The 25,987-nt window shown below is 43.2% G+C and overlaps 1 protein-coding gene and 1 long non-coding RNA gene across 3 annotated transcripts in view; one reads left to right on the top strand and one right to left on the bottom strand.

Annotated features, from left to right (window-relative positions):
- LOC122466239 overlaps positions 1 to 5,284 on the bottom strand; it is a 29,911-nt gene extending 24,627 nt beyond the window's left edge. The window contains exon 1 of the long non-coding RNA XR_006291608.1: positions 5,184 to 5,284. This is a non-coding gene — a long non-coding RNA (uncharacterized LOC122466239). The remainder of the gene's footprint in view (positions 1 to 5,183) is intronic.
- Positions 5,285 to 11,001: 5,717 nt separating this feature from the next.
- ANO6 (anoctamin 6) overlaps positions 11,002 to 25,987 on the top strand; it is a 128,395-nt gene continuing 113,409 nt past the window's right edge. The window contains exons 1-2 of one of the 2 annotated variants that reach the window (XM_027826407.3): positions 11,056 to 11,394; positions 18,377 to 18,453. In XM_027826407.3, coding sequence (XP_027682208.2) covers positions 18,378 to 18,453 — 76 coding nt within the window. In that variant the 5' untranslated portion in view covers positions 11,056 to 11,394; position 18,377. Of the gene's footprint in view, positions 11,395 to 18,376; positions 18,454 to 25,987 lie in introns of both variants that reach the window. The other variant, XM_037887783.2, reaches the window with a different exon arrangement.

Below are 25,987 nucleotides of genomic sequence, written 5' to 3'. Positions count from 1 at the left end.
GATGGAGAAGAATGTGGTAGTGGCATGGGACTTGGCCTCAGGAGACATGAGTGCAATGCCCAACTCAGTTACAGACTTCCTGTGTGCCTTATGTAAGTCACTTAATTAGGCTTGGCAGAATTCAATTTTATTTTTGTATAATTTCAGATATCAATGTTTATTTTTATTTATATTTTCAAAATTGCAAAAAGTTATGGGGCTTAAGATTTTTTTAATCCATTTAAATTTTAACAGTTGCAGAAAATTATAGAGGGTCAGAATTAATTACAGTACACATTGAGATTCAAAAAGTTGAAGCTTTATAACCATTAACACAAAGTTTGTCAACATCACATATTGAAGTATACAAAGTAAATATTCTTAAATCAAACTAAGCTCTCAAGCAGTATTTTTCTTAACTTGCCTATCTGTAAATTTTGATAATCAGTAGTGTGGTGGGGTGGTGCCCCAACCCCAGGCAACATTGGGCTACAACAGGCTAGAGCCACTGTGCGGAACGGCAGCCATTCAGAGAGGGCCTGTGGGGGAGCCAGTCAGTGCCAAGCAGAGGGCAACCAATCAGGGCCAGGCTAGGCCCTATACAAAGGCTGTCCAGGAGAGAGGCAGGAGTCTCTTCCAGACCTTCAGAAGGGAAGGTCTGTCTCCTGAGCTAAGGAGACCAGCACCTAGGGTAGGGTAGGGTAGGGTAGGGTAGCAGAGGTGAGCTCCAGCCTGATACCTGTCAGATGGTGGGCCCTGACCAGAAGGGCCTAGAAGGTACAAAGGGGTCAGAGGGGAAGTGACCCAGGGAGGATGGACAGATGAGGGGAGAGAAGGAGGGTGGAGAGGCTGCCGCTAGAGGGTCCCTGGGTCAGGACCCAGAGTAGTGGGTAGGCCTGGGTCCGCTCCTTCCCCCTTGTACTACACCTGGCTGAGGACGAGCGTGGCCTGATACAGGCTGTGGCTGGCCCCTGTGACAAAGGGGCTAAACTTTGAGGCTGCAGTTGACCACTAGAGTGGGTGTAGGCTGAAGACTGCTGATAATACCAAACCCCCTGGAAGGGGATGAGACTGGAGCGGAGGGCAGTGTCCTGAAAAGGATGCTGCCAAGCGGGGACCAATGTGGGTCCCCAAAGCATCAGAGCAAATGATGGATGGGACACCACTGACAGAGGGTGCCCTGCAGAGGACAGAGATAATTCCCAGATGTGCCAGCAGGAAGCGCTGTGGTGGTGAGTCCCAACTCCATCACAAATAGAAATAGTTTCATTGGTTTGTGTGCGTATGGTGAAATTTACTTTTAGCAGCATTTGCCAGAAACCCTAATCCTGCCAAGTTTGCACTTAATCTACCCTGGCTTCAGTATACCCATCTGTAAAATGGGGATAATATTTCCTTACCTCACAGGGGTAATGTGAGGTGTTCAGTTACAGCGGTGATAAGGGCCATCTAAGTATCTAGATAAGATTTCTGGGACAGCATTTTTCAAACCTTGGCTGTTGCAAACTCTTGTTTTTGTTTTTTTAAGGGGAAAAGTGCATTTTCCCCACTCTTCTTTAAATTGGTGGAAAGGATTTTGCTTAAATTTTTAAGCAGAAATCAAACCATTTCAGTCCAAAAATGGGTTTTAAAAAGCATTTGAGCATCTGTGATCAGGGAATTATAACATTGTTTTGCAGCTGTAAATATAATAACTGACAAATGCTCCAGTGGTCATATGATCTTTCCCCACAGCTGACTTACATGGAAGAGTTTGCAAAAAAGAAAAATGTAACCATATAATCTTGGGGGGTGGGAGTGGAAATGGGCCTTGTCCTGCAACCTCTTACTTACATCAGCAATTGCCCTACATTCTTCCACTAGTTCTACTTAGTTCCATTGCATTGCTGTTTCCTTTGCCAGGAATGTTAACAGATTTGTATTGCTTTAATTACAAAAAAGAACTGAAAGCAGCCCTGCTCAGAGTTAGGAAAAGGGTATTTTTAAACACTTCATCCTCATCACAGTATCTGATTTTTGTAAAAATCTAATTGTTGGCCCAGGGTTTACAAAACCAAATTTGATTTAACAGGTTTTCTGTTCCCTATTTGACAAAGGGATTGCAACTGGGTGGTGCTGTTTTATTTCTCTCTTCTCCCCCCCTCACTCATTTGCTACCTTTTTAATAATTTCACAAGTATCAACCAGCCTGCTGGGCTTTTGATTCACTGCCAAGAGCATCTATAGATATATTTCAGAGTGGCAGCCATGTTCATCTGTATCAGCAAAAACAATGAGGAGTACTTTTGGCATCTTAAAGACTAACATTTATTTGGGCATAAGCTTTCGTGGGCTAAAACCCACTTCATCAGATGCATGGAGTGGAAAATACAGTAGGCAGGTATATATACACAGTACATGAAAAGATGGGAGTTGCCTTACCAAGTTGGGGGGGAGGGGTCAGTGCTAACAAGATAATTTAATTAAAGTGGAAGTGGGCTATTCTCAACAATAGAATACGAAGGGGGGGGGGAATCACTTTTGTAGTGGTAATGAGGTCAATGTAATCAGGGTGGCCCATTTCAAACAGTTGACAAGAAGGTGAGTAACAGTAAGGGGAAATTAGTATGGGGAAACTAGCTTTTGTAGTGACCCATCCAACTCAGTCTTTCTTCAGGCCTAATTTGATGGTGTCCAGTTTGCAAATTAATTCCAGTTCTGCAGTTTCTCATTGGAGTCTGTTTTTGAAGGCTTTTTGTTGAATTGCCACTTTGAAGTCTGTTACTGAGTGTCCAGGGAGACTGAAGTGTTCTGACTGGTTTTTGAATGTTATAATTCTTGACATCTGTGTCCATTTATTCTTGTGTAGAGACTATCCAGTTTGGCCAATGTACATGGCAGAGGGGCATTGCTGGCACATGATGGCATATCCCATTGGTAGACAAGCAGGTGAACAAGCACTTGATGGTGTGGCTGATTTGGTTAGGTCCTATGATGATGTCTCTTGAATAGATATGTGGACAGAGTTGGCAACAGGGTTTGTTGCAAGGATAGGTTCCTGGGTTAGTCTCTTAGGTGCCACTAGTACTCCTCATTCTTCTTCTTTTTGCTGATACAGACCAACATGACTACCACTCTGAAACCGGTTTTGACAGTGAGTCAAGCCACCTCCCCTCTTGCCTGCTTAGCCAACCTCAGTTCAGTGTCTACACAACTATTTTTAGCATGCAAGCATGAGCCTGGCTAACACATGTTTGTGGACCTGGGCTGGGAGGTTTGCTCCCTGATGCAGTGTAGACATATCCTCTGAGGGAGCAGAAGAGGCCTCTGTGACAAATGGCCTCTTTTTCCCAGGTTGCTCAAATTAAAAGCTTAACAGAAAGGCTAGCAGACCATAAGCATCTTAGGCCAGTCTGCCAGTGATACTGTGATGCTTACCTGATCTGCAAAGCAAAGGATGAATTTAAGCTGCAACAGGCTGTACTCTGAAAAACTTCATGCACAGATGCAGAAAAGAAGGTTGTGGTTCAAAGCGGTGGTCTTTCCACTCTTGCCACCAGGTTGCTTTGACCTAACCCACAATATCCATCTCTGCTAACCTGTTTCCCTCCATCCTCACTACCACTAGCTCTTTTCCTTCATCCCCACCATCACTCAGCCAGATCTTTCACCTCTCACTCCTTTCTGGTCTCCCCATGGACCAGCAGATGTGAATGGATCCATGCTGCTATGTGGGAGTGCTGTGTGGCATAGCTTCTCCCATTTTAAAGATACTTCTCCCAGTCCTTAAACTGTGTGGGGTACTGGTATTTCAAGAGGTCACAGATCTGGGAAAAAAGGTTAGTTGAGCTGGGTCACTGAGGGGTGCACTTTAAGAACTATTTTACCAAACCTGCATTTCACAGATGATTCTCCCCCCACACTTTTCAGTCCACTTTAACAACACACTTCTGCACAGTTGGAAGATGTGTGCAGAGAAGCATACCAAGACTATTCTTCATTCTCTGTTGTAATCATTGGGCCTACAAATTTGCTCTAATTGTGAGATTAATTGTGAAATGTATGTGCAAGTTCATAAGATGTCAACTTATAACAGTTCTCATGTTGGGTTGGGTTGGGGTTGGGACCCCAAAGTGGGTCACAACCCCATTTTTAATGGGGTTGCCAGGCCAGCATTAGACTTGCTGGGCCCAGGCCTGAAGCCCAAGCTCCAGCCTCACTCAGGACAGCGGGGCTAGGGCTGTAGTCCTCTTCCCCCGACCCGGAGTGGCAGGGCTCCCGCTCCAGCCCTCCCCTGGGGTCATGTAGTAACTTCGTTGTCAGAAAAGGGTCAAGGTACAATGAAATTTGAGAACCCCTAACCTATAATAAATATTGATAGGAAAAATACAAAAATGAGAGACTGAATTAGTCTAAACAAGAGTCTTAGATCGTATCAATAGGCCATGTTAAACGCATGCTTGGTAAAAACAAGATGTTGAAGTGGAAATTAATCATGTTCACTGTCAGATATTAGGCCTAACTATAGGACAAAATAGTGAAGGAATGGCAGCTATTCCACCTACCATTCCCTTTGGGAGTCTGAGGGGGACACACGCCTCATGTGAGCGCCTCATGTTGGCCAGGTGCAAACTTGCACTCTTTCCTTTTCTGGCACCCCTGTTGGTTGTTGGCCTCATCAGGCAGGTCTTCAGTGGCTCAGCCCTCCAGCTAAATCACAGGCTAAAGACACATAGATGAACCTGTTCCAGGGTGACAAAGGTCCAACAAGGACTATAATTGTGCCCTTGTCTGTATTTGCAGCCCTTTCTCTGGGCTCAGTTCTCAGCCCCTTCTGGGCTAGCTTTAAGTCTGTCCCTGCCCTGTTATAGAAATGTCCCACCAGGGCTTTCTCCCTGGAGACTCTTCACCTTTAGCAGTTCTTTGGCATCTCAGATCTCCAGCCAGGTCACTCCTTAACTTCAGTCCCCTACCATGGGGTAACAAAGTTCAACAAATGGTTGGCCATCTTGTAGGGTCTTCAGTCCCATCAAACAGCCCTGTGCTTGGGCTTCTAAACAAAACTTGTCCCCTTCTCTGGGCTTAGACCACTTCCTCAGTGGCTGAGGGTGGGACCAACACCCACCCATTACACCAGGTCCCAACCCAGGCACCCTAGAAATAGCAGCCACATGCTGCTTCCTGTAATAGTTGCTGCTACTATTCCCTGGGGCAAGGCCACTTACCATAGAGCCCCTTCCTCTTCCTGGGTTCTCTGCCTGTTCCCAGTTTGAGCAGGGCCTCTCCCAGGCCACCTTGCCTGGAGAGTTTCTCAGTCTGTCCTGATTTCACAGGATCTTTGCTCAGGCCTCTTTGCCCGGAGAGCTTTTAACAGTCTCCACCCCCTTTTTAATCAGGGTTCTCTTTCCCAGGCCTGTGCACCTGGACAGCTTCCCAGCCCCATCCCTGCTTAAGCAGGGTTTTGCCCATCTCTTTACCTGTGGAGTTTTACAGTCTTTTAGTCCTTCACACTTTTGGTCCCAGCCAGCCACTGAGCTGCTTAGGTCCTGCAGCTCCTTCTAACTGGGCCTGGTGCATTCTAATTAGCTGCTTCCATGCAGCATCTCTAGGCCTCCCTGGAGGACCCATCTTCACTGCTCCTTTTCTGGGGTGAGGTAGGACCACAAGACCTCCAGCAGGGGGCCTCAGAGGACTTGGTATACCTGTCACAGGTCCCTTAAATAAAGGAGAGAGGGGAAACAGATGGAGCCTACAGGAGAAAGTTTCACTTCATGGCTGCTATCCCCAGTCATCTTCTGGAACCCCAGGCCTTCTTCCTCCTAATCCTGAGGGATGTCCTGACCAAATCAGGTCAGAGGGATCCAGATGACATCCCTACCAATGCCAGAAACCACTAGAGATTTAACTGGATTGGACATAACAGCAGCACTGACAGCTCCGGCCCATCTCAACAATTTTTTTCCTTTTTCCCCATAAGGCCAGTTATTACTATCTTTGATACCATCAAGGAGACTGCCGAACAAGGGCGGGGGTTTCCCTCTAAAACTTTCTCCAGCTAAAGGGAAAGGAAACAAAAAAAATGTAGTTAAAATGAAAGCCTTACTTAATACTCTACATTTCAAATGCTTTAACTGTTTTTCCTTTTCTGTATCTTTAATAAAAGGCAATAGGATTTTTAATGGTGGCTTTGCCATGATACTAAGCAAGCTGAGGTCTCGTGTATACCTGTGAACACTGAACCTTGTTTCTAACAGTTTAATGTTATACAGTGACTGGGTTATGTGAACATCTTTGGCCCATTTATTCTGTCTAAATTAATACATTTTTGGCAGCCCAACATGGGGCTTAAAGGTTTAATTATACTCTGAATCTTGTAGGTTAGCAAACAAGCAATCGTTTTCAAAGTTAGAATTTTAAAACAAGGTTTGTTTTAAAATTCTTACATCTTGAGCTTGTTGAAATAAGCATGCAAAACAGTTAAAGCTTTGCCTTAAAGAGGGTTAACAATTGTTTTAAGTTACTAATTTTTGAAATCAACTAATGCTTAGTTTCATTTTTTTCTCTTATAATGGGGTTTATAGTTTTTGTGACTAGTAATTCTGAAGGTTTAATTAAAAGATCTTTTTAAGAAAAAGCAGAAGTCATAAAAATGAAGTTTGTTTTAAATTGTTGAAGGTTAAGTTGCTAAAACAGACTTTTAATGAAATAACATTTGGGTTAACCTCCCCACCCTCACTGACAGAATACCCCCTTAATTCAGCGCTGCTTCTGCATTGACTTTGAATTAAATCTCAAACTACCAGATCCAAGGGCTATTGAAACACCAGACTTTCTCCCAACTCTCTCCAGCTAGGAGTGGGAATAAAATGTTAAAATGAAAGCTTTATTAAATAAAGCATTTGAAATGTAAAGTAACTTTTTACTTGTGTTCATCTTTAATAACTGATTGAAAGGATTTGTAATGCTGAGTTTGTCATGGTACAAAGCAGACTGAGGGCTCTGTATATCAAACCTCAAATCTTGCTTAATTCTGTTTAATATTGCTGGGATTGGGTAATAACACCTTTGACCCATTTATTCTATCTAAACTAATACAACACCTCTCTTGCATAGGTTTCCTTTTTTATACCTGCTGGCCTTCCTTACATAGGGCCAGCATTTTCAGTGTGCAGCAATTTTTTTTCCCCTTGCCTCCAGTTCTGGATGCCCAATCTGAGACAATTTAAAGGCACCTTACCTGATTTTCAAAAGATTGGATGCTCAACAAAAATAGACATCCAAAATCATTAATCAATTTTTATAATCTTTGCAATGGCTCCTGCTGAGAATATTTAGGTTTTTTTGTACTACTTGTATCCTTACCTCATTATATTAGCCCCACAAATTAGTCTTATTTTGTTAAATAAAAACAGATCAGGGCTTGTCAGCTTAGACAATATAAATTGAAATTTTAGAAATTAGTGAGATTTTTCAATGGTTAAAACACACAATTTTATCTCAAAAGTGAGATACTGCAATGAACTTGCTAGTATGTATGTGTAGCACTGCACTTTAGTGAAGAGAATTAGAACTGACTGTCATAGACCCTATACTGCAAACATGAAACTGAGATTCTCCTTAAATTCTAGCATTTGTGGCTTTTGCTTTTGGAATAAGAAAATCTGATCTCTCTCTCCTGTTGGCATGGAGATAGGCATGGCAGTAGTATACAGATCTGTGACAACTAGAATTTAAGGTGGTTATAAACTTGTTACAATACTTTTTTAAAGGACACTATCCACTTACATTTGGCCCAAAGCTTAATTTTGTTAAACAAAACAGCTTTTACAAACCTAAGACCAATAGAAATGTTTCCCCAATTTAAAAAAGAATAAAAACAAATAAATTCCATAATGAAACAGTTGGGTTTAAGCAAATGAAAGTTCCTTGCAGTGGTTGAAATCTAATCACAGCAGCACTAATGGTATGAAAGTGGCTACAAGCAAAAACAAAACATACAAGTGGAAATGCAGAGTGAACAGGCATAGTGGCAAGTAAATTGATTTTTATACTCATTTCTCTTATCATAATTTAGGATACTATTAGTAAAATAAGGTGTTGGGTTTTTTTACATTGCAGGGGTCCCAGCTTTAAACTGCCTTCAAATTCATCTAAACCAAGGGAGCATCCTTCCCCAAGTTAGTGACTTCAGCAAGTCTGACTGCAGCAGGCAGCTTACAAGTTACATGGAGATAATGATCCAAGAGCTAAAGAAACATGTTACTTCTATACAGGGGTTGTCTTCATTGCAGCCGTTAGCTTGAGTTAGTACACTCAAGTTTCTCCATGTATAAGGGCTTACCTACACTACAAGTGCTTTGCCAGCATAGCTACATCAATAGCCCCCTAGTGGTGGTGCAGGTTATATGGACAAAAGGAGTTATAGTATTTTGCTGGTATAGTTAAACCACTTTCTCGAACAACAAACTATATTGGCAAAAGGACCCTTTTCCTGGTGTAACTTTGTATACAATAGGGCAGTGGTTCTCAACCTTTTTGGGCTCAGGACCCATTTGTAAAGGTTTATGGCCTGTCATGACCCAGTAAATAGTCTGGGGTGGAGGCCCTGAGATGGAGCCATAATTAGGCATTTTAGTGTCCAGGATGAGCAAGCATATTTGTGCCCCCTACTGAAGGCAACACATGGGTTTGGGGGAGGTACCCTTCCAGATTTTTTGGTTGTGCCCCTCCTCCCCACCCCAGACAGGCTGGGTGGCCCACACTGTCTGGTGTCACTGACCAAGCCACCCATGTGGCTTTTGTGCTCTGGACAGCTACCCCACTCACCCCACCCTGGTTACAGCCCTGCCCTAGGGTGGTTCAGGTTGGGCCCTGCCCAGCACACAATCCACAGTGGCAGCTCCTGTGCGGTGGGGCTGGCTGGCCTTGGCTCTCCACTCTGGGAATTGCAACCTCTGTGGTTTCAGTGCCACTCAAGTTTCCCCTGACTGGACCAAATTTGTGTGAGTGGAGTTGTGACCCAGCTCATGGGTAGGGTCCTACCAAATTCACAGCCATGAAAAATGCATCACGGACCATGAAATCTGGTGTCCCCTCATGAAATCTGGTCTCGTGTGCTTTTACCCTATACTATATATTACAGGGCAGACTAGTGTTTCTTAAATGGGGGGTTCTGACCCAAAAGGGAGTTGCAGGTGGGTTGCAAGGTTATTTTAGGGGAGGTCACAGTACTGCCACCCTTACTTCTGTGCTGCCTTCAGAGCTGGGTGGCTGGAGAGCGGCAGCTGTTGGCCAGGTGCTGAGCTCTGAAAGCAGCGCCCCCCCAGCAGCAGCACAGAAGTAACTGGCAATGCCATGCTGGCTTCTGCACTGCTGCTGCCAGCTCTGCCTTTGGAGCTGGGCTCCCTGCCATCAGCCACAGCTCTCCAGCTGCCCAGCTCTGAAGGCAGCACTACCACCAGCAACAGAGCAGAAGTACGGGTAGCGGTACCACAACCCCCCCCCCCGCACAGTAACCTTGTGACCCCTTCTACCCCCCCCCCCCACACTCTCCTTTTTGGTCAGAATCCCTAAAATTACAACATTATGAAATTTCATGATTTCAGCTATTTAATTATCAAATTTACAATTTACAAATTTACAGTTACTATGACCATGAAATTAACCAAAATGGGCCATGAATTTGGTAGGGCCCTACTCATGGGGTTGCAGTGCCACTCACTCAGATTTGGCCTACCTGGGCTCTCCTCATCATGACTGTGGGGCCAAACCGGAGTGGCACTAGGACCCTGGAGGTTGCAGTGCCTGGAGCAGGGAGGTCAGCCCAGCCAGGGCCATGGGACAAGAGCTGCCACATGACCCTTTGAAACATTCAGGTGATCCAATTTTGGGTCCCAACCCACAGTTGAGAAACCCTGCACTAGAGCTTTTGGCAGCATAGCTATGTTGGCTTTGGGTGTGATTATTTTCACACTCCTAGCCAACACAGCTGTGCTGGCAAAACTTTGTACTCACTTGCCACACACTGTCTCCGTGTAGTCAAGTCCTTAGAATGACCACACTTCAAAGCCACCATACCCAGAGTGACTGGATTAGCAGGTGGGCTGTTGTAACTGGAGCTTTTGCACCCCTGCAGCATTTACTAGTTTCAGCATCAGCAGCACTGGACCTTCAGCACACATACCCTGACATAGTGGCCAGTTAGCTCAAGTTTAAAGCACTACTTAAGCCAGAGATTTGTGTGTGGACAGGAATTGGGTTAGGAGCAAAACTTCAGTTCTGGCTTGAGCTACCAAGGCAGTGAAGACAAGCCCCATAATCTTTCTTTGGGGGGGGGGAGGGGGAGACTTGGTCTTCAGTGGTACAGCACCTAGCACAACAGGACCTGGATTCTGACTTGGACCTCTGTGTGCTTCTCTAATAGACATAAGGAATACTCATACCTAATGGGAATCTGATCAATTTCAGCATAGGCCACAATCTATTTAAAACAAAAAAAAACCCCATTCTTCAGTACAGTGGTAATGGTTGAAGGGTCCGCATGTATGTGGCTGTTTGTTACACACACTTTTGGTTTATGGCTATGCGGGTCGCAATTCGCAACTACTTAGAAACTGGCCACCTTTGCTTTTACTTTTCTAAAGCAGGGCCTGAAACTGTAAGCACCCCATGGCCGTTGTCTTGGCTACCACTTTGAAAACAACCCGTAAACATCCAACTCAGGAAGGAAGAGCTGGTTGATGCTGTGTGGGCTGATCCTGTGTGGGCAGGTTAACTTCTCTGCTGCCTGCGGCTGGGCTCAGAACCCAGGCAAGGGCAGGACTCAGTGTGGCAATGGGAGACCTGCCCTTCCCCCTCAGCCAGCGGTGGGATAAACCCAGGGCGGCTAGAAACACGTGCCCTGCGGGGTCGGAGTCAGTGCTCGGGCTCTGGAAGCTGGGAGGTGTCTCTGCTTTGGCAGGGGTGGGAAGGGAGAAGGTGTCAAACTCTGGCTCTCTGGGCGTTGCACAGAAAGGGGAGGATTGGCTCGTCACTCCTTCCCCTTCTGCTGGCCTGTCTCTCAGGGCAACGAGAGCCTCTTCTCTCCCCCCCGCCCTTGAGTGACGCTCGCGAGGAGGGTGGAGGTTGCAGCCCTGCCCGCCCTTGGCTCTGTACGAGTCTAGCCTCCCCAGGCGTCCTCCCTTTCCCTGCCCCGCCCCGGCCAGAGCTCGCTGCTGCGCTGCCGGGACTTCGCCAGCGGAGCTCGGGGCAGCTGCCGGGCAGGGCTCGGCGTCGCGCCAGACCCCGCTCCAGGGAAGGGAGCGAACTTGTGTGCGAGGCCGAGTCGGTACAAAGGAGGGAGGGGGGGGGACAAAACTTGCGGGAGGATGACAGTGGAGAACCAGGACGTGCTGCTGGAAGTGGAGGAGGAGGAGGAGGAAGAGGATGGGGAGGTTGGTAAGTAAGAGCTTGATCACGGCTGGCTGGGAGCGAGATGAAGAGCCGGCACCTTAGAAATAGAAGGGGGAGTCCTGGAGCTAAGCGCTGACACGTGGAGGGGGTCGCGATGGAGAGGGTGTGATAGCCCCGACCCCACACCTCAGGAAGGGAGGAAGCGCCCCTTACTTGGGATTAATTTTAGGAGAGTGGTTTCGACTCTCCTTCTGGGGAGGAGGAGGGGCGAGGATCGTACTGTGTGAGGGCTTCAATCGCACGTGTGGTTTTTTGATTTCGCTTATTGAAACTCTCCGTTTGCCAGCCCTGCAGCGCACCTGAGAAAGTTTCTCTCGCAGCGTGCTCTTTCAGCTCCCGTGGAAAGCTGAACCCCTTGGCGGTTCTTTTTGGCTCTGAACTGCTTGAAGAGCTGAGGCCAAAGAGATGCCTGAGGCTGGAGTTCATGTGCTTACATTTAGACGTCCACGTTTGAAAATGCGGCCCCGAGATTTTACTGGAATGAATGAAGCTGCCCCTGCAGTGAGTGTGTGAATGTGGGTGAGAGACAGAAAGATACCTGGTTTACATGTGCAGCTGTGAGTGAATTGCAGTGTTTAGTTTTATGATCTACTTTTGTTCTGCAAGTTTCAAGTGCAAGGTCTGGGACTTCTCCAGATAATGGTGAGATAGAAAATGCTGTGAATTTGTCAGCACAAGTGATGCATATAGAAATGGGTTGTCTTCCACAGTTAGCCTGAAAATCTTTCCTCCTTTCATGTGAAAGACAATATTGAGCTACTTTAGTGTGCATAAATATATAGAAAATTTTACCCATAAATTGGCCTGTTTTTGAAGAGAAAAAGGAACTCAATTTGATGGCACAGGGGAAGCACTTTGCAGTAACCATGAGGATGTGGCTAGGATCCCAGATCATAGAGCCTGTTTTGGAGGAAGGTGGGGGTGAGATTGGCCCAGTACCTTTAGATAATGAAAAGAATTCAGTTTCCACCACACACACAGGATCCCCTGAAGCTGATCTGGCCCATGCTATTGGCATACCTGTCCTGAGAAAGCAGATTGCTCACTCGCCTTGCCAGGCTTAAGTGCCTTAATGGGGCGGGGAAGCAATGAGCAAAGCAGGGAGAAGACTGGCCCAACAGAGAATGACTTTTCACTGGAACATGTATACTCCCAATAGTTAAATGGCTGGAGAATGTTATGTCCATTAGGATTATATACTAGTTTCTGTACCAACAGCAACTCCCCAGAGGATTACTTCTGTATTTAATATTGGAGTGAATTCTGTCAGAGTATCTCCCTTCCAGACTACAGACATAATGGACTAGATCTTCTGCTGGTGTAAACTGATGTGGTTTCATTCGCTTCCATGGCAATACATTGATTTACACCAGCTGAGGATCTGGTCCTATGTTTTTGCATGATAATAGTCATGGCATCCAGAAGCCTCTTGTTTCTACATATTTTGTTTTTTTAAATCAACTTAAGAAAGAAATGCAGCCCGCTGACATGTGTTATCTTTGTCAGTGGTACATGCCAATGGAAGAGATTGGGTATCAGATATTATCCTGGATTCATCAAAGGGAGAGTGAGTAGATTTCCATATGTTAAGTTTTAACATAAATAGGATTCCTGTTTACTAATATTCAAAAGCTAATGAGTAGTTCTAATGCCAATTAAACAATGTTGATATTTTCAGAACATTGGGATTGAATTTTTGTATTTGTAGAAAATAGCAAAAATGAAGATACTAGCACTGTTTGATACTCATGAAGGCATAGTTGTCTGTAAACACTCACTCTTATGAAGTGCCACTAAAACTAAAGCACGTTACTGGTTCTTGGGGTTTATTATGAGTTCAGTACAAAACTGCACAGATTTTGGCCCTGATCCAAAGTTCATTGAAATCAGTGGGAATTTTTCCACTGACTTCAGTGGACTTTGAATCCAGCCCTTAGGGAGTATGTGCATAATACTAAAGGGAAGAATGCAAAACTAGATTTCTACTTGATGTGACCCAAAGTAACACAGTTTTACTCCACTCCCCACCATGAATGGGTGGATCAGCACTGGAATTTTATAATCACTTCATGACTTTTGCTTTCCATCCTGTCCCTCAGAGAACAACTCAATTGTTTTCTGTTCAGGGATGTATATCAGCTCTGGATCTGGGCTGGGTTCAGCTCCCAAAGCCAGCTATCATGGGTTACGTACTTGCAGGGTACACCAGTTTGGAACAACAAAGATATTTTGGAAATTTAACTACAAAGTGGGCAGGGGTGATCTCATAAGTTGTTACACAGAGAAATTCCATCACAGAGTTCTGCTGAAACTGTTATTCAGTCTTGTAAAGTGCATGTTCTGTTAAAACATGAATATTCAGGTCACATGTCTGAGGTTTTTTACAGGAACTGTAGAGCTACAAAAGCTTATGCTCAAATTTTATTTTCTAAGGTGCCACAAGGACTCCTTGTTTTTTATGGAGAGGATGTTTACCATGAAATATTTCAGAGTAACAGCCGTGTTAGTCTGTATTCTCAAAAAGAAAAGGAATACCTGTGGCACCTTAGAGACTAACCAATTTATTTGAGCATAAGCTTTCGTGAGCTACAGCTCACTTCATTGGATGCATACTGTGGAAAGTGTAGAAGATCATTTTATACACACAAAGCATGAAAAAATATCTCCCCCCACCCCACTCTCCTGCTGGTAATAGCTTATCTAAAGTGATCACTCTCCTTACAATGTGTATGATAATCAAGGTGGGCCATTTCCAGGACAAATCCAGGGTTTAACAAGAACGTCTGGGGGGGGGGGGGGGTAGGAAAAAACAAGGGGAAATAGGTTACCTTGCATAATGACTTAGCCATTCCCAGTCTCTATTCAAGCCTAAGTTAATTGTATCCAATTTCCAAATGGATTCCAATTCACCAGTTTCTCGCTGGAGTCTGGATTTGAAGTTTTTTTTGTTGTAATATTGCAACTTTCATGTCTGTAATCGCGTGACCAGAGAGATTGAAATGTTCTCCGACTGGTTTATGAATGTTATAATTCTTGACATCTGATTTGTGTCCATTTATTCTTTTACGTAGAGACTGTCCAGTTTGACCAATGTACATGGCAGAGGGGCATTGCTGGCACATGAAGGCATATATCACATTGGTGGATGTGCAGGTGAACGAGCCTCTGATAGTGTGGCTGATGTTATTAGGCCCTGTGATGGTGTCCCCTGAATAGATATGTGGGCACAGTTGGCAATGGGCTTTGTTGCAAGGATAGGTTCTTGGGTTAGTGGTTCTGTTGTGTGGTATGTGGTTGCTGGTGAGTATTTGCTTCAGGTTGGGGGGCTGTCTGTAGGCAACTGGCCTGTCTCCCAAGATTTGTGAGAGTGTTGGGTCATCCTTCAGGATAGGTTGTAGATCCTTAATAATGCGTTGGAGGGGTTTTAGTTGGGGGCTGAAGGTGACAGCTAGTGGTGTTCTGTTATTTTCTTTGTTAGGCCTGTCCTGTAGTAGGTGACTTCTGGGAACTCTTCTGGCTCTATCAATCTGTTTCTTCACTTCCGCAGGTGGGTATTGTAGTTGTAAGAATGCTTGATAGAGATCTTGTAGGTGTTTGCCTCTGTCTGAGGGGTTGGAGCAAATGCGGTTGAATCGCAGAGCTTGGCTGTAGACGATGGATCGTGTGGTGTGGTCTGGGTGAAAGCTGGAGGCATGTAGTTAGGAATAGCGGTCAGAAGGTTTCCGGTATAGGGTAGTGTTTATGTGACCATCGTTTATTAGCACTGTAGTGTCCAGGAAGTGGATCTCTTGTGTGGACTGGACCAGGCTGAGGTTGATGGTGGGTTGGAAATTGTTGAAATCATGGTGAAATTCCTCAAGGGCTTCTTTTCCATGGATCCAGATGAAGATGTTATCAATATAGCGCAAGTAGAGTAGGGGCGTTAGGGGACGAGAGCTGAGGAAGCTTTGTTCTAAGTCAGCCATAAAAATGTTGTCATACTGTGGGGCCATGCGGGTACCCATAGCAGTGCCACTGATCTGAAGGTATACATTGTCCCCAAATGTAAAATAGAAAAAAGAAAAGGAGGACTTGTGGCACCTTAGAGACTAACCAGTTTATTTGAGCATGAGCTTTCGTGAGCTACAGCTCACTTCATCGGATGCATACTGTGGAAATTGCAGAAGACATTATATACACAGACACCATGAAACAATACCTCCTCCCACCCCACTCTCCTGCTGGTAATAGCTTATCTAAAGTGATCATCAAGTTGGGCCATTTCCAGCACAAATCCAGGTTTTCTCACCCTCCGCCCCCCCACAGACAAACTCACTCTCTTGCTGGTAATAGCCCATCCAAAGAGACCACTGTCTTCACAATGTGTATGATAATCAAGGTGGGCCATTTCCTGCAGAAATCCAGGTTCTCTCACCCCCTCACCCCCCTCCAAAAACCACACACACAAACTCACTCTCCTGCTGGTAATAGCTCATCCGAAGTGACCACTCCCCCTACAATGTGCATGATAATCAAGGTGGGCCATTTCCAGCACAAATCCAGGTTTTCTCACCCCCCCCCCCCCCACACACAAACTCACTCTCCTGCTGGCAATAGCTCATCCAAACTGACCACTCTCCCCACACTGTGCATGACAATCAAGGTGGGCCACTTCCAGCATAAATCCAAGTTTAACCAGAACGTCTGCGGGGGGGGGGGGGGAGGAAAAAACAAGGGGAAATAGGCTACCTTGCATAATGACTTAGCCACTCCCAGTCTCTATTTAAACCTAAATTAATAGTATCCAATTTGCAAATGAATTCCAATTCAGCAGTTTCTCGCTGGACTCTGGATTTGAAGTTTTTTTGTTGTAAGATAGCGACCTTCATGTCTCTGATTGCGTGACCAGAGAGATTGAAGTGTTCTCCGACTGGTTTATGAATGTTATAATTCTTGACATCTGATTTGTGTCCATTTATTCTTTTACGTAGAGACTGTCCAGTTTGACCAATGTACATGGCAGAGGGGCATTGCTGGCACATGATGGCATATATCACATTGGTGGATGTGCAGGTGAACGAGCCTCTGATAGTGTGGCTGATGTTATTAGGCCCTGTGATGGTGTCCCCTGAATAGATATGTGGGCACAGTTGGCAACGGGCTTTGTTGCAAGGATAGGTTCCTGGGTTAGTGGTTCTGTTGTGTGGTATGTGGTTGTTGGTGAATATTCGCTTCAGGTTGGGGGGTTGTCTGTAGGCAAGGACTGGCCTATCTCCCAAGATTTGTGAGAGTGTTGGGTCATCCTTCAGGATAGGTTGTAGATCCTTAATAATGCGTTGGAGGGGTTTTAGTTGGGGGCTGAAGGTGATGGCTAGTGGCGTTCTGTTATTTTCTTTGTTAGGCCTGTCCTGTAGTAGGTGACTTCTGGGAACTCTTCTGGCTCTATCAATCTGTTTCTTCACTTCCGCAGGTGGGTATTGTAGTTGTAAGAATGCTTGATAGAGATCTTGTAGGTGTTTGTCTCTGTCTGAGGGATTGGAGCAAATGCGGTTGTATCGCAGAGCTTGGCTGTAGACGATGAATCGTGTGGTGTGGTCAGGGTGAAAGCTGGAGGCATGTAGGTAGGAATAGCGGTCAGTAGGTTTCCGGTATAGGGTGGTGTTATGTTACCATTGTTTATTAGCACTGTAGTGTCCAGGAAGTGGATCTCTTGTGTGGACTGGACCAGGCTGAGGTTGATGGTGGGATGGAAATTGTTGAAATCATGGTGGAAATCCTCAAGGGCTTCTTTTCCATGGGTCCAGATGATGAAGATGTCATCAATATAGCGCAAGTAGAGTAGAATAGTTATGGGTAAGGACAAAGTCACAAAGTTCAGCCACCAGGTTAGCCGTGACATTATCGGGGATAATATAACTGCTAGTCAGAGAAGTTAGCAGTTCACATGTTTGCCTCCAGCCTTATCACACAAGTGTGCACGTGCATTTACCAAAAAAGCAGCCCCTGCTATATATTAGTATTCAACGGGCCTTCTCTTGAAATTTGTAGTCATGCAATACTCCCGTTGAGTCAGTGGGAGTTTTGGCTGAGTAAGGACTGCAGGGTCTAGCCCTCTGGTTGGGCTTATAGCAAGTTGGAAGGATATTTTTCCAGTGCATGGACATCTCTATATTTTAGAGGCAAATTGTTTTCAAAGGGAGAGTTATATTTGTCACATCAGTTTGTTTCTGAAGCTTCTAGATACTGGGCATAAGTAGTGGAATGGGAATTGAAGTGTGGTTACTGTAGGAGCTAAAATTCCAAAAACAAGTTTCTCTCTAGAAACCATCTTGAATGATTTACTATGGACAGCTCTGCAAAATGTTGTGTTCTTTTGCTAGTGCCAGACCACATATTGCATCTAAATTGGTTTGTATATATGTGTGGGGATTTCCTAAATTTCTCAGTGTTCTCCCTAGAGGAATTAATGTAAAAGGCAATTTTCACAGATGGAAGAGCCATTCAGCACAGCGTCCTTGTCACTTGCCTGGGGTAGTTTGCTGGAGTCTCAGGCAGTTTGTTTTTAGTTTTGCTCTATCCTAGGTGTACTTGTGTGTGTTTGGCAATAAATAGGTCTTCTTCATGACAATGCCTTTTACTAGTCACTCATTAGCCCCTCTTTCTCTCCCTACTGATTTCTTTTCTGAATTTTAGTTTGGGTATCCTTTCTCTGCAGATATACTCAATTCACTGTTCAGTCTGTCTGCCTGCCTCAATCTCATCAACTCCCAAATCTGCCATAATGACCTTAGGTTCGTCCTAGCCAAAACTGATATCCAATTGATAAGGAAAGCATTATTGGCCAAAACTCCAACATCTCATCTCCTGCCGACTCAAATCAAACAGTTGCCCCCTCTTTGAGAACCTAGGTGTATTAACCTGGACACTAGCCTCTCATCTATCTGGTCTTGAAAATGTGCTGCTATAACCACTGAAACATCTTTTGCAGGATGCTACTTTGCACCGTTCATGTGATGTTAACTACAGGTGAACCAATCCGTATCTCTTTCTGCTCATGCCTGCCAGGTACTATACCTCTTCTTTTTTAAAAAAGATTTCATATTTGACCCAGTTGTTTGTCTGTCTTAAATTTTTCGTAGCTCTTAAGCCACTGTTTCTAGTTACTTCTCCCTACCCCATTCTGAACAGTTCTTCCCAGACGTCCTTAATGGTGCTGCCTCTTAAATTCATCACCAATCTTCAGCGGCTTCTTCCCCATTTCTGAATCCAACACATTTCTCTCCTTCAAGATCCCCTGTAGATCCTAACTTCTTCTTATGTTTTGTTCAGCATCCAGCACAGTGGAGCTCCTATCATAACTGACCATCTGGATGCTACTGTAGTACAAATACAGAAGAATAATTATAGTGATTCTTCACCTCATTACCTTTGCTTTTAATTCTGCTCTCCCCAGAGGGTGCACTAATTTTCTCAGACTACTCAAAGCTTCCTATTTCCCACCCATTCTCATTCTTCTTCTTTTGCTATTCAAAATCTCACAATACCCTACATAAGTAAGTACATTTAGAGCACAATAAATTGTTTTCTAAATAATTTACTTACATAAAATATTGTGTACATGCTATGATGTTCTGTAATGCACGCCACTACTTGGGCCTGAATGATACTGTAGAAAGATAAATCATATATGTATGTGCCAAATTCTCCAATCAGTAAAAGAATATGTCAATTGTCAGGAGATTTCCTGACCTACCAAACTATAACTAACTTTCTGCTATAGTTTACTGCAAGCCACACAGTTGGTGGAATATTTCAAATTGGTCTACTCTGCACTAGGTGCTGGTGCTGGTATTAGACTCAGTGACGTAATAACGCATCTGGTCTTTTAACAAAGTCAACATCATTTTCAATTTTATTTTCATATGGAGATATTTTCCCTCTGGGGTTTACATATTGGATATGAATCCCTACAGTTCAAAACATTGTCTGTTCTGCGCCACTCCTGTCACTTCTGTTATTCTTCAGTTTGTTTCTCTGTTTAGTAATCTAACTAAAAATTAATTAAGGTACATCTCAGCCTTCATTTTGAAGCGCACTACAGGCTGAATGTCTGTTGCAGAATAATTGGAGATGGATCAGCAGGGCAATTTGGTTTGCTGTTCAGCCAAAACATATTAGGCTGAGCATATGCATAGAAGGGTTAATATGCAACTTGCTCTGCTCTGCTATTTATTGCTGTACTAGGCTCATGCTGGAATACTAAATGAAGTGACTGGCTGGCACAAAGCAGTGACAACCACCAAAAAAGAAATCAAATAGAAGAAAAATCCTTTTTTTTTTTTTTTTTTTCACTGCAGCTACAGGAATTGCTTTCATACTTAATAATACTTTTTATATTGCAGCTTTGGTACTTGGGAGAGCAAGATTCTGGAGATAATGCCAGAACCATTCAGTATGGCAATAGTTCTGTTGCTGTTTCCACAGGCAGTTTTGCTACAAACTTTGTCAAAAGATTGAGAGAAACTTGTTGACAGGGACTTAATCTGAAAAACACAAATTCTTAGGTTAGTTTTAGATTTAACTTGCATACTTTGCACTTATCTAGCATCTTTCATGTGAGAATCTCTCAGGTGGGTAAGTACTATCTCTGATCTGCAGATGGGGAAACTAAGGAAAAGAGAAATGAAGGGTCTCACCCAGTACCACATAGTAAAGTGGAAGAGGTGGATTTAGAATTCGTGAGTTTCTGGTCCCCATGTTCACTGCCTCTCTAGCATATGAAGATGGACAGACAGTTGGATTTCATTTTTTTAAATATATTTGTGTTAAGTGGAATTTCTTGCCCATACACAGACAAATATGGTGGGAATTCAGAAATTTTGGAGTGCAGTTTTTATTTATTATTGTACTTGCGTAGTACCTAGGAGCCCTAGTCATCAACTAGGAGGACCCTGTTGTGCTAGGCACTGTACAAACACAGAACAATGATCATCCCTGTAAATACCCTGTAAATATCCCTGTAAATTGTTAATTATTGCACATGTTCTCTGCCTGCTTCTCCTTCTACACATCTTACCCTTTGGTTTACATGCATCTCTTCTTCCCCTCTTCCTTCTACCATCTTACTCTGTCCCCATTTTACTTTCGCTTACTACACAGCATCCCAGCAACAAAATAGAATAGAATGTGGTCATGCCTGAACTCCCACACATGAATGCTACCTCACTTTTTTTTTAAATAGTTTTTATTTTCCCACAAATCTTCTAAAACACATGTAGATGGGAATATACATATGTAACTAGAACATAAATACTGTTTTGCAGTAATTGTAATTTACAATCTCTGGAGGATGTCGGAACAGTTAAGAAACAAAAAGGAATCTAGAGTCTGGCAAACTTTAGGAATTTGCAAGACCTTCTTTCTGAATGACAAAGCCTTTCCACCTTTCCAGCAGAATGACCTTCCCTCTGTTGTAAATACCACCAACACCCCTCTATCTGCAAACAAAACAAGAAAAACAAATCCAAAAATCACCAAACAAAAAATAATCCCTACCCTAAACAGAGTATATTCTATGAAATCCATTAAGGACTTCACTATTCCCAGCCTATGTCTCATGGAAGGCCCTCGGATATTATGGAGAGGGACAGCAGAATAAAACCTTAGGATGAATAACAGGGGTTAGTAGCCATGAAATAGTTAACCCAGTTAATACAAGGCTTTATGTTATACATTTAATATTTGGATGAGATTGTACATTGAGTCTATGATGGATTTGGAATGCTTGTCTGATCTTGGCAGTGTTTTAATATTAGTCACTCATATATATGTCAGTAATTAGATGCTATTAGTCCTAGTTTCATGGAGTGTTGGCCCTCTGGGAAAACACTATTATGAGATAGTAAAATGTGGAGTGTGGTTCTTTAAGATTCTCCAACTTAAATAAGTGAAAGTGTGGGAAGGATTTTGGCAGTTCTGTACCCTCTTTAAACCCCTGATACTGATCAGTACACTAAAGAATTTGTATTCTATAAAAATCTATTGAAATAAAAAAACCTTTCACATATTCATAGATGTTAAGGCCAGAAAGGGACCATAATAATCATCTAGTCCGATCACCTGAATGACATATGCCATAGAATTTCACCAGGCAACTTCTACATCTAGCCCATATCTATCTTTGATCTATAGCATATCTCAAGTCTTAATTTAAAGACTTTAAGTGATGGAAAATCCACCATTTCTCTAGATAAATTATTTCAATTGTAACCCTCATTGTTAAACATTTACACCACATTTCCAGTCTGACTTTGTCTAGCTTCAGCTTCCAATAATTGAATCTTGTTGTTTGACTGCCAGATCAGAGCCCTCTATTAAATATCATCTCTTCATGTACACTTACAGACAATGATGAGTCATCTCTTGGAAAAATTCATTAGATCAAGTTTCTTAAGTTTTTCCCACTCTTAAGAGAGATGTTCCGGACCTCAAAATCATTCTTGTAGCTCTTTTCTGAACTTTCTCCTATTCATTGACATCCTTTTTGAAGTACAGACACCAAAACTGAGTACTGCATTCCAGTAATGGTCTTAAAATAACACCACCTTAAATATCGAAGAATAGCATTTGTTCTATTAGCCACTATGTCGGAGCTCATGGTCAGCTGATATCCACCATAACCCCCTAAGCCTGGCTCTCCAAAATACACTCCCTGATCTTGTAAGTGAAATTATTTTACTGGGTACTGTGTATATCACTTTGTATTCAGCAGTATTAAAATGCATGCTGTTCAAATGAGTCCATGCAATCCAGATCACTCTTTAGAACTGATCTGTCATTTACCATTTAACTAATTTGTGTTATTTGTTAACTTTACCAGCAATTATTTTATGTTTTCTTATGTGCCTGTGATATTTATTAAATATGTGTCTCACAATGGCTTCCTTAAAGGTTTAACTTATTTAACACAATCCACGAGGGTTTTTTTTTGTAAGACAAAATATCTCTCAGAATTTGCTGCTGAATATGCCAGAGGTGGCAGAGTTTTTTCTGTCATTATTATTCACAAAAAAAAGTTTCCAGTTTCACTATTTGCCCCAAGCACCTAACTGGCTAAAACTAGGTGGCCAGATAGCAAATGTGAAAAATTGGGACAGAAGATGGGCAATAATAGGTGTCTATATGAGAAAAAGCCCTGACTATCAGGACTGTCCCTATAAAATCGGGACATCTGGTCATCCTAGCTAAAACAGAACTGAAGTAAAATAACCAAGCTTTTCTCAGCTCTGATTAATAAAGAAGACTTACCATAATAGGCAGTTAAAGACAACCAGGCCTGTTTAATACAATATATCATGTTTGAGGTGCAAAGCTATACAACCATTGGCCAAATATTCTGTAATGATTCAATTATGGAAATTAACATCAAAGAACTTATGCTGTGTATTGATACGCTAGCATTAGCTATTTTGCAACTAAAGCATTGTATCAAAACCCATGTAGAAAGTCCAGATTTCAGAAGACTGTTAACAAGGATAAAATCCCTAACTCTAAAAAGGCCACCTCAAAGGACCTGATCTCCACATAGTATAATAGTGTTTCTAAACCAGTGGGTCATGAACCAGAAGGGTTCAGAAAAGGCAATCAAGGGGGTTGCGAGGTATTGGAAATTTTAGTACAATCTGAAACAAAGAAAAACTAACTCCCCCGCTCCCTGCACCCTCTTGCCTCTGAAAGTCTAGTAGTCTCTGTCAACCTCTTGCAAAAACATACAGAAATTATACAGACCTATCATTGATACTCTTTAATATCTTTTATAGTAAATATAAGGGCTGTGAACGTTTTTCACTTTGAATAAGGGGTCACCAACCTCAAAACGTTAAGAAACACAGGTATAACAAATTGTTACTGAGGTATCTAGAATATAAGAATACCTTTATAGAAAAATGAGGAAAGGATCTGAAATAAATCACCTTGGAGTATTGTGTCCAGTTTTGGGAGCCACATTTCAGGAAAGATGAAAACATGACCTATGAGGGAAGATTGGGAAAAAAATAGTGTTTGTTTAGTCTGGAGAAGAGACACAACAGTTTTCAAGTACATAAAATGTTGATACACGGAGGAGGGAGAAAAATTGTTCTCCTTAACCTCTGAGGCCAGGACAAGAAGCTATGGGCTTAGGTTCCAGTAAGGACGGTTTAGGTTGGACGTTAGGAAAAACTTCCCAGCTGTCAGGGTGGTTAAGCACTGGAATAAATTGCCTACAGAGGTTGTGGAATCTCCATCATTGGAGATTTTTAAGAGCAGGTGTAAAGGCTGATTTCCCCACTCTGCCACTTCGAGTGCAGAAGGTGGGGGCCCGCAAGGATTCTAAAAATTAATACTGGCCACTCCAGGCTTGTACTAAACTCCCAAGGTTACAGCTTTTCTCTGACCTTGGATGGGTAGATGTTGCCACCACCCAAGTGCAAAACCCCTTTGAGGACCCAGGAAGGTGCACTTGGGAATCCTTCCTGTGGGGTACCCTCAAGCCCTTTCATCACCTCCCTGCCCCCTCTCCCCCAGGGGAGAGCTGAGAAAGAAAACAAAGGAAATCAGCTGTTGCTACCAGCTAATTAAACAACATGTGCACAAACCTCTTAGGACACACAAATCAAATCCTGTTTTTAAAAAAGGTAAATTTTATTAAAAATAAAGAGAGAAAATACATCTGGAAACTCAGGCTACTGCTAGATTTTAAAAAAACAAAAAAACACTTACAAGGATTAAGCATCAAGAATAACATTCTTGCGGTCCAGCTTAAAGGTTACAAGCAAATCAGGAGCATTTGGGGTTAGCCCAGAAGAATCCACAAGCCATAAAAAGAGAAACCTAATCATGTCTTCCTAGACATTTCCTGATCTACATACCTATCTGGGATTTCAAATGAGGAGTTTCTACATATGATACCGATGATTTTTCAAACCTGGCCCCAAGTTTCTCACAGCATAGTTGTTCTGTGTCTGTTTCTCCCTGAGAACAACAGACAGACAAAAGGGGAGTCTTGTTTCAATTTTAAAAAGTTCTAGCCTTCCCATTGGCTCTTTTGGCCAGGTGCCCACTCACTTCCTTTTACCTATGCATCGCAGTGAGACTTTTAACCCTTTAGAGGTAAAGCAAGTAGAGAACAGCTACTAAGAGGGATTTTATAGTCCATAAAAGGGAGCTACCTCCCTACCCCCTTCATTTATCTCAGAAAGTTAGATAAACACCTGTCAGGGATGGTCGAGATAATACTTAGTCCTGCCAAGAGTAGCAGGAGACTGGACTAGATGACCTCCCGAGGTCCCCTCCAGTTCTATGATTGGGGAAAATATCTGGAGGAAGGACTCATCTAGTTGTGTAACCATTAAGAAAAATTATTATCCTTTATGAATGGTACCTTACTTCATATAAAATGTATTTAAAGAGTCATTAATAGAGCTGGGCAAAACTTGACTGTAACTTGGCCGCTGCCTCCTGAGTGCTCTCTTGTGCCCAAAGGTCACTCTGCAGCACCCTGCCTCTGTTTTCCCCCCTTCACAGCCCTTTTAGAATGGCATAATGGCTTCCCTCTGGGTTAATACCACCCCTGCCTGGGACTGGTTTAATAACAGTAACAGTTCAAAACAATCCTCAGTTTCCCAAAATAACCACAAAACAAGAACACTAATGTTCATATATAGCTCTGGCATCTTATATCATAACCGGAGTTCTTTTCTGTCCCGCTCTGTTCTCTCAGCCAGCCTTCCCAGCTCTTCCTAACTAGAGCTCAGCTTTCCAGCTTTGGCCTCCCAGTGCAAAGCCAGGCAGAGTTTCCCCCAGGAGCCTCCCCCTCACTGGACTCCAAACTCTCCTGATGTCAGGGTCTTTCCTGTAGGAGCCTCTCATCTCCTGAAAAAAGAAGAGGAGTACTTGGGGCACCTTAGAGACTAACAAATTTATTTGAGCATAACCTTTCGTGAGCTACAGCTCACTTCATCGGATGCATCCTATGAAGTGAGCTGTAGCTCACGAAAGGTTATGCTCAGATAAATTTGTTAGTCTCTAAAGTGCCACAAGTACTCCTTTTCTTTTTGCGGATACAGATTAACATGGCTGCTACTCTGAAACCTGTCATCTCCTGAACTTCCTCCCGCTTCTCTTTATCAGTAAGTCACTTGATCTTTCCCAGTAGTGCCTCATTAGTTATCAGAGTTGGCTAGCCACAGGCCCTCCAGCCTTTTAAGAGGCAAGCCACTCTGTTACATAGACAAATGGTTTTTCATAAAAAATGCATTTTTCAGAGCCAAAAACTTTTGGCCAAATTTGGATTGAATTTGTCTAATAGTTTTGGTTGGGAGGAGAGAGGGAGTTGAAACTAAATGCTTCAATTTTTTTAATCAAACCAATATTTTTATTTCAAATTTAGCCTATTTTAAAAAACCCACAAAGGGTGAAAAACAGCCAAATCAAAACCAGAGTCTCCTCCCCCCCCCCCCCCCCCCCCCCCCCCCCCCCGCCAATTGATTTGGTTTGAATCGAACTGGATTTTCTTTTGGATTTTTTGGTTTGGTTCTTGAACCAAAAAACCCCATTATTT

Source organism: Chelonia mydas, chromosome 1 (assembly GCF_015237465.2).
Source record: "Chelonia mydas isolate rCheMyd1 chromosome 1, rCheMyd1.pri.v2, whole genome shotgun sequence".
Taxonomy (NCBI): Eukaryota; Metazoa; Chordata; order Testudines; family Cheloniidae; genus Chelonia; species Chelonia mydas.
The sequence above is the reverse complement of the archived record's forward strand: the minus strand, read 5'-3'. Positions and strand labels throughout refer to the sequence as shown.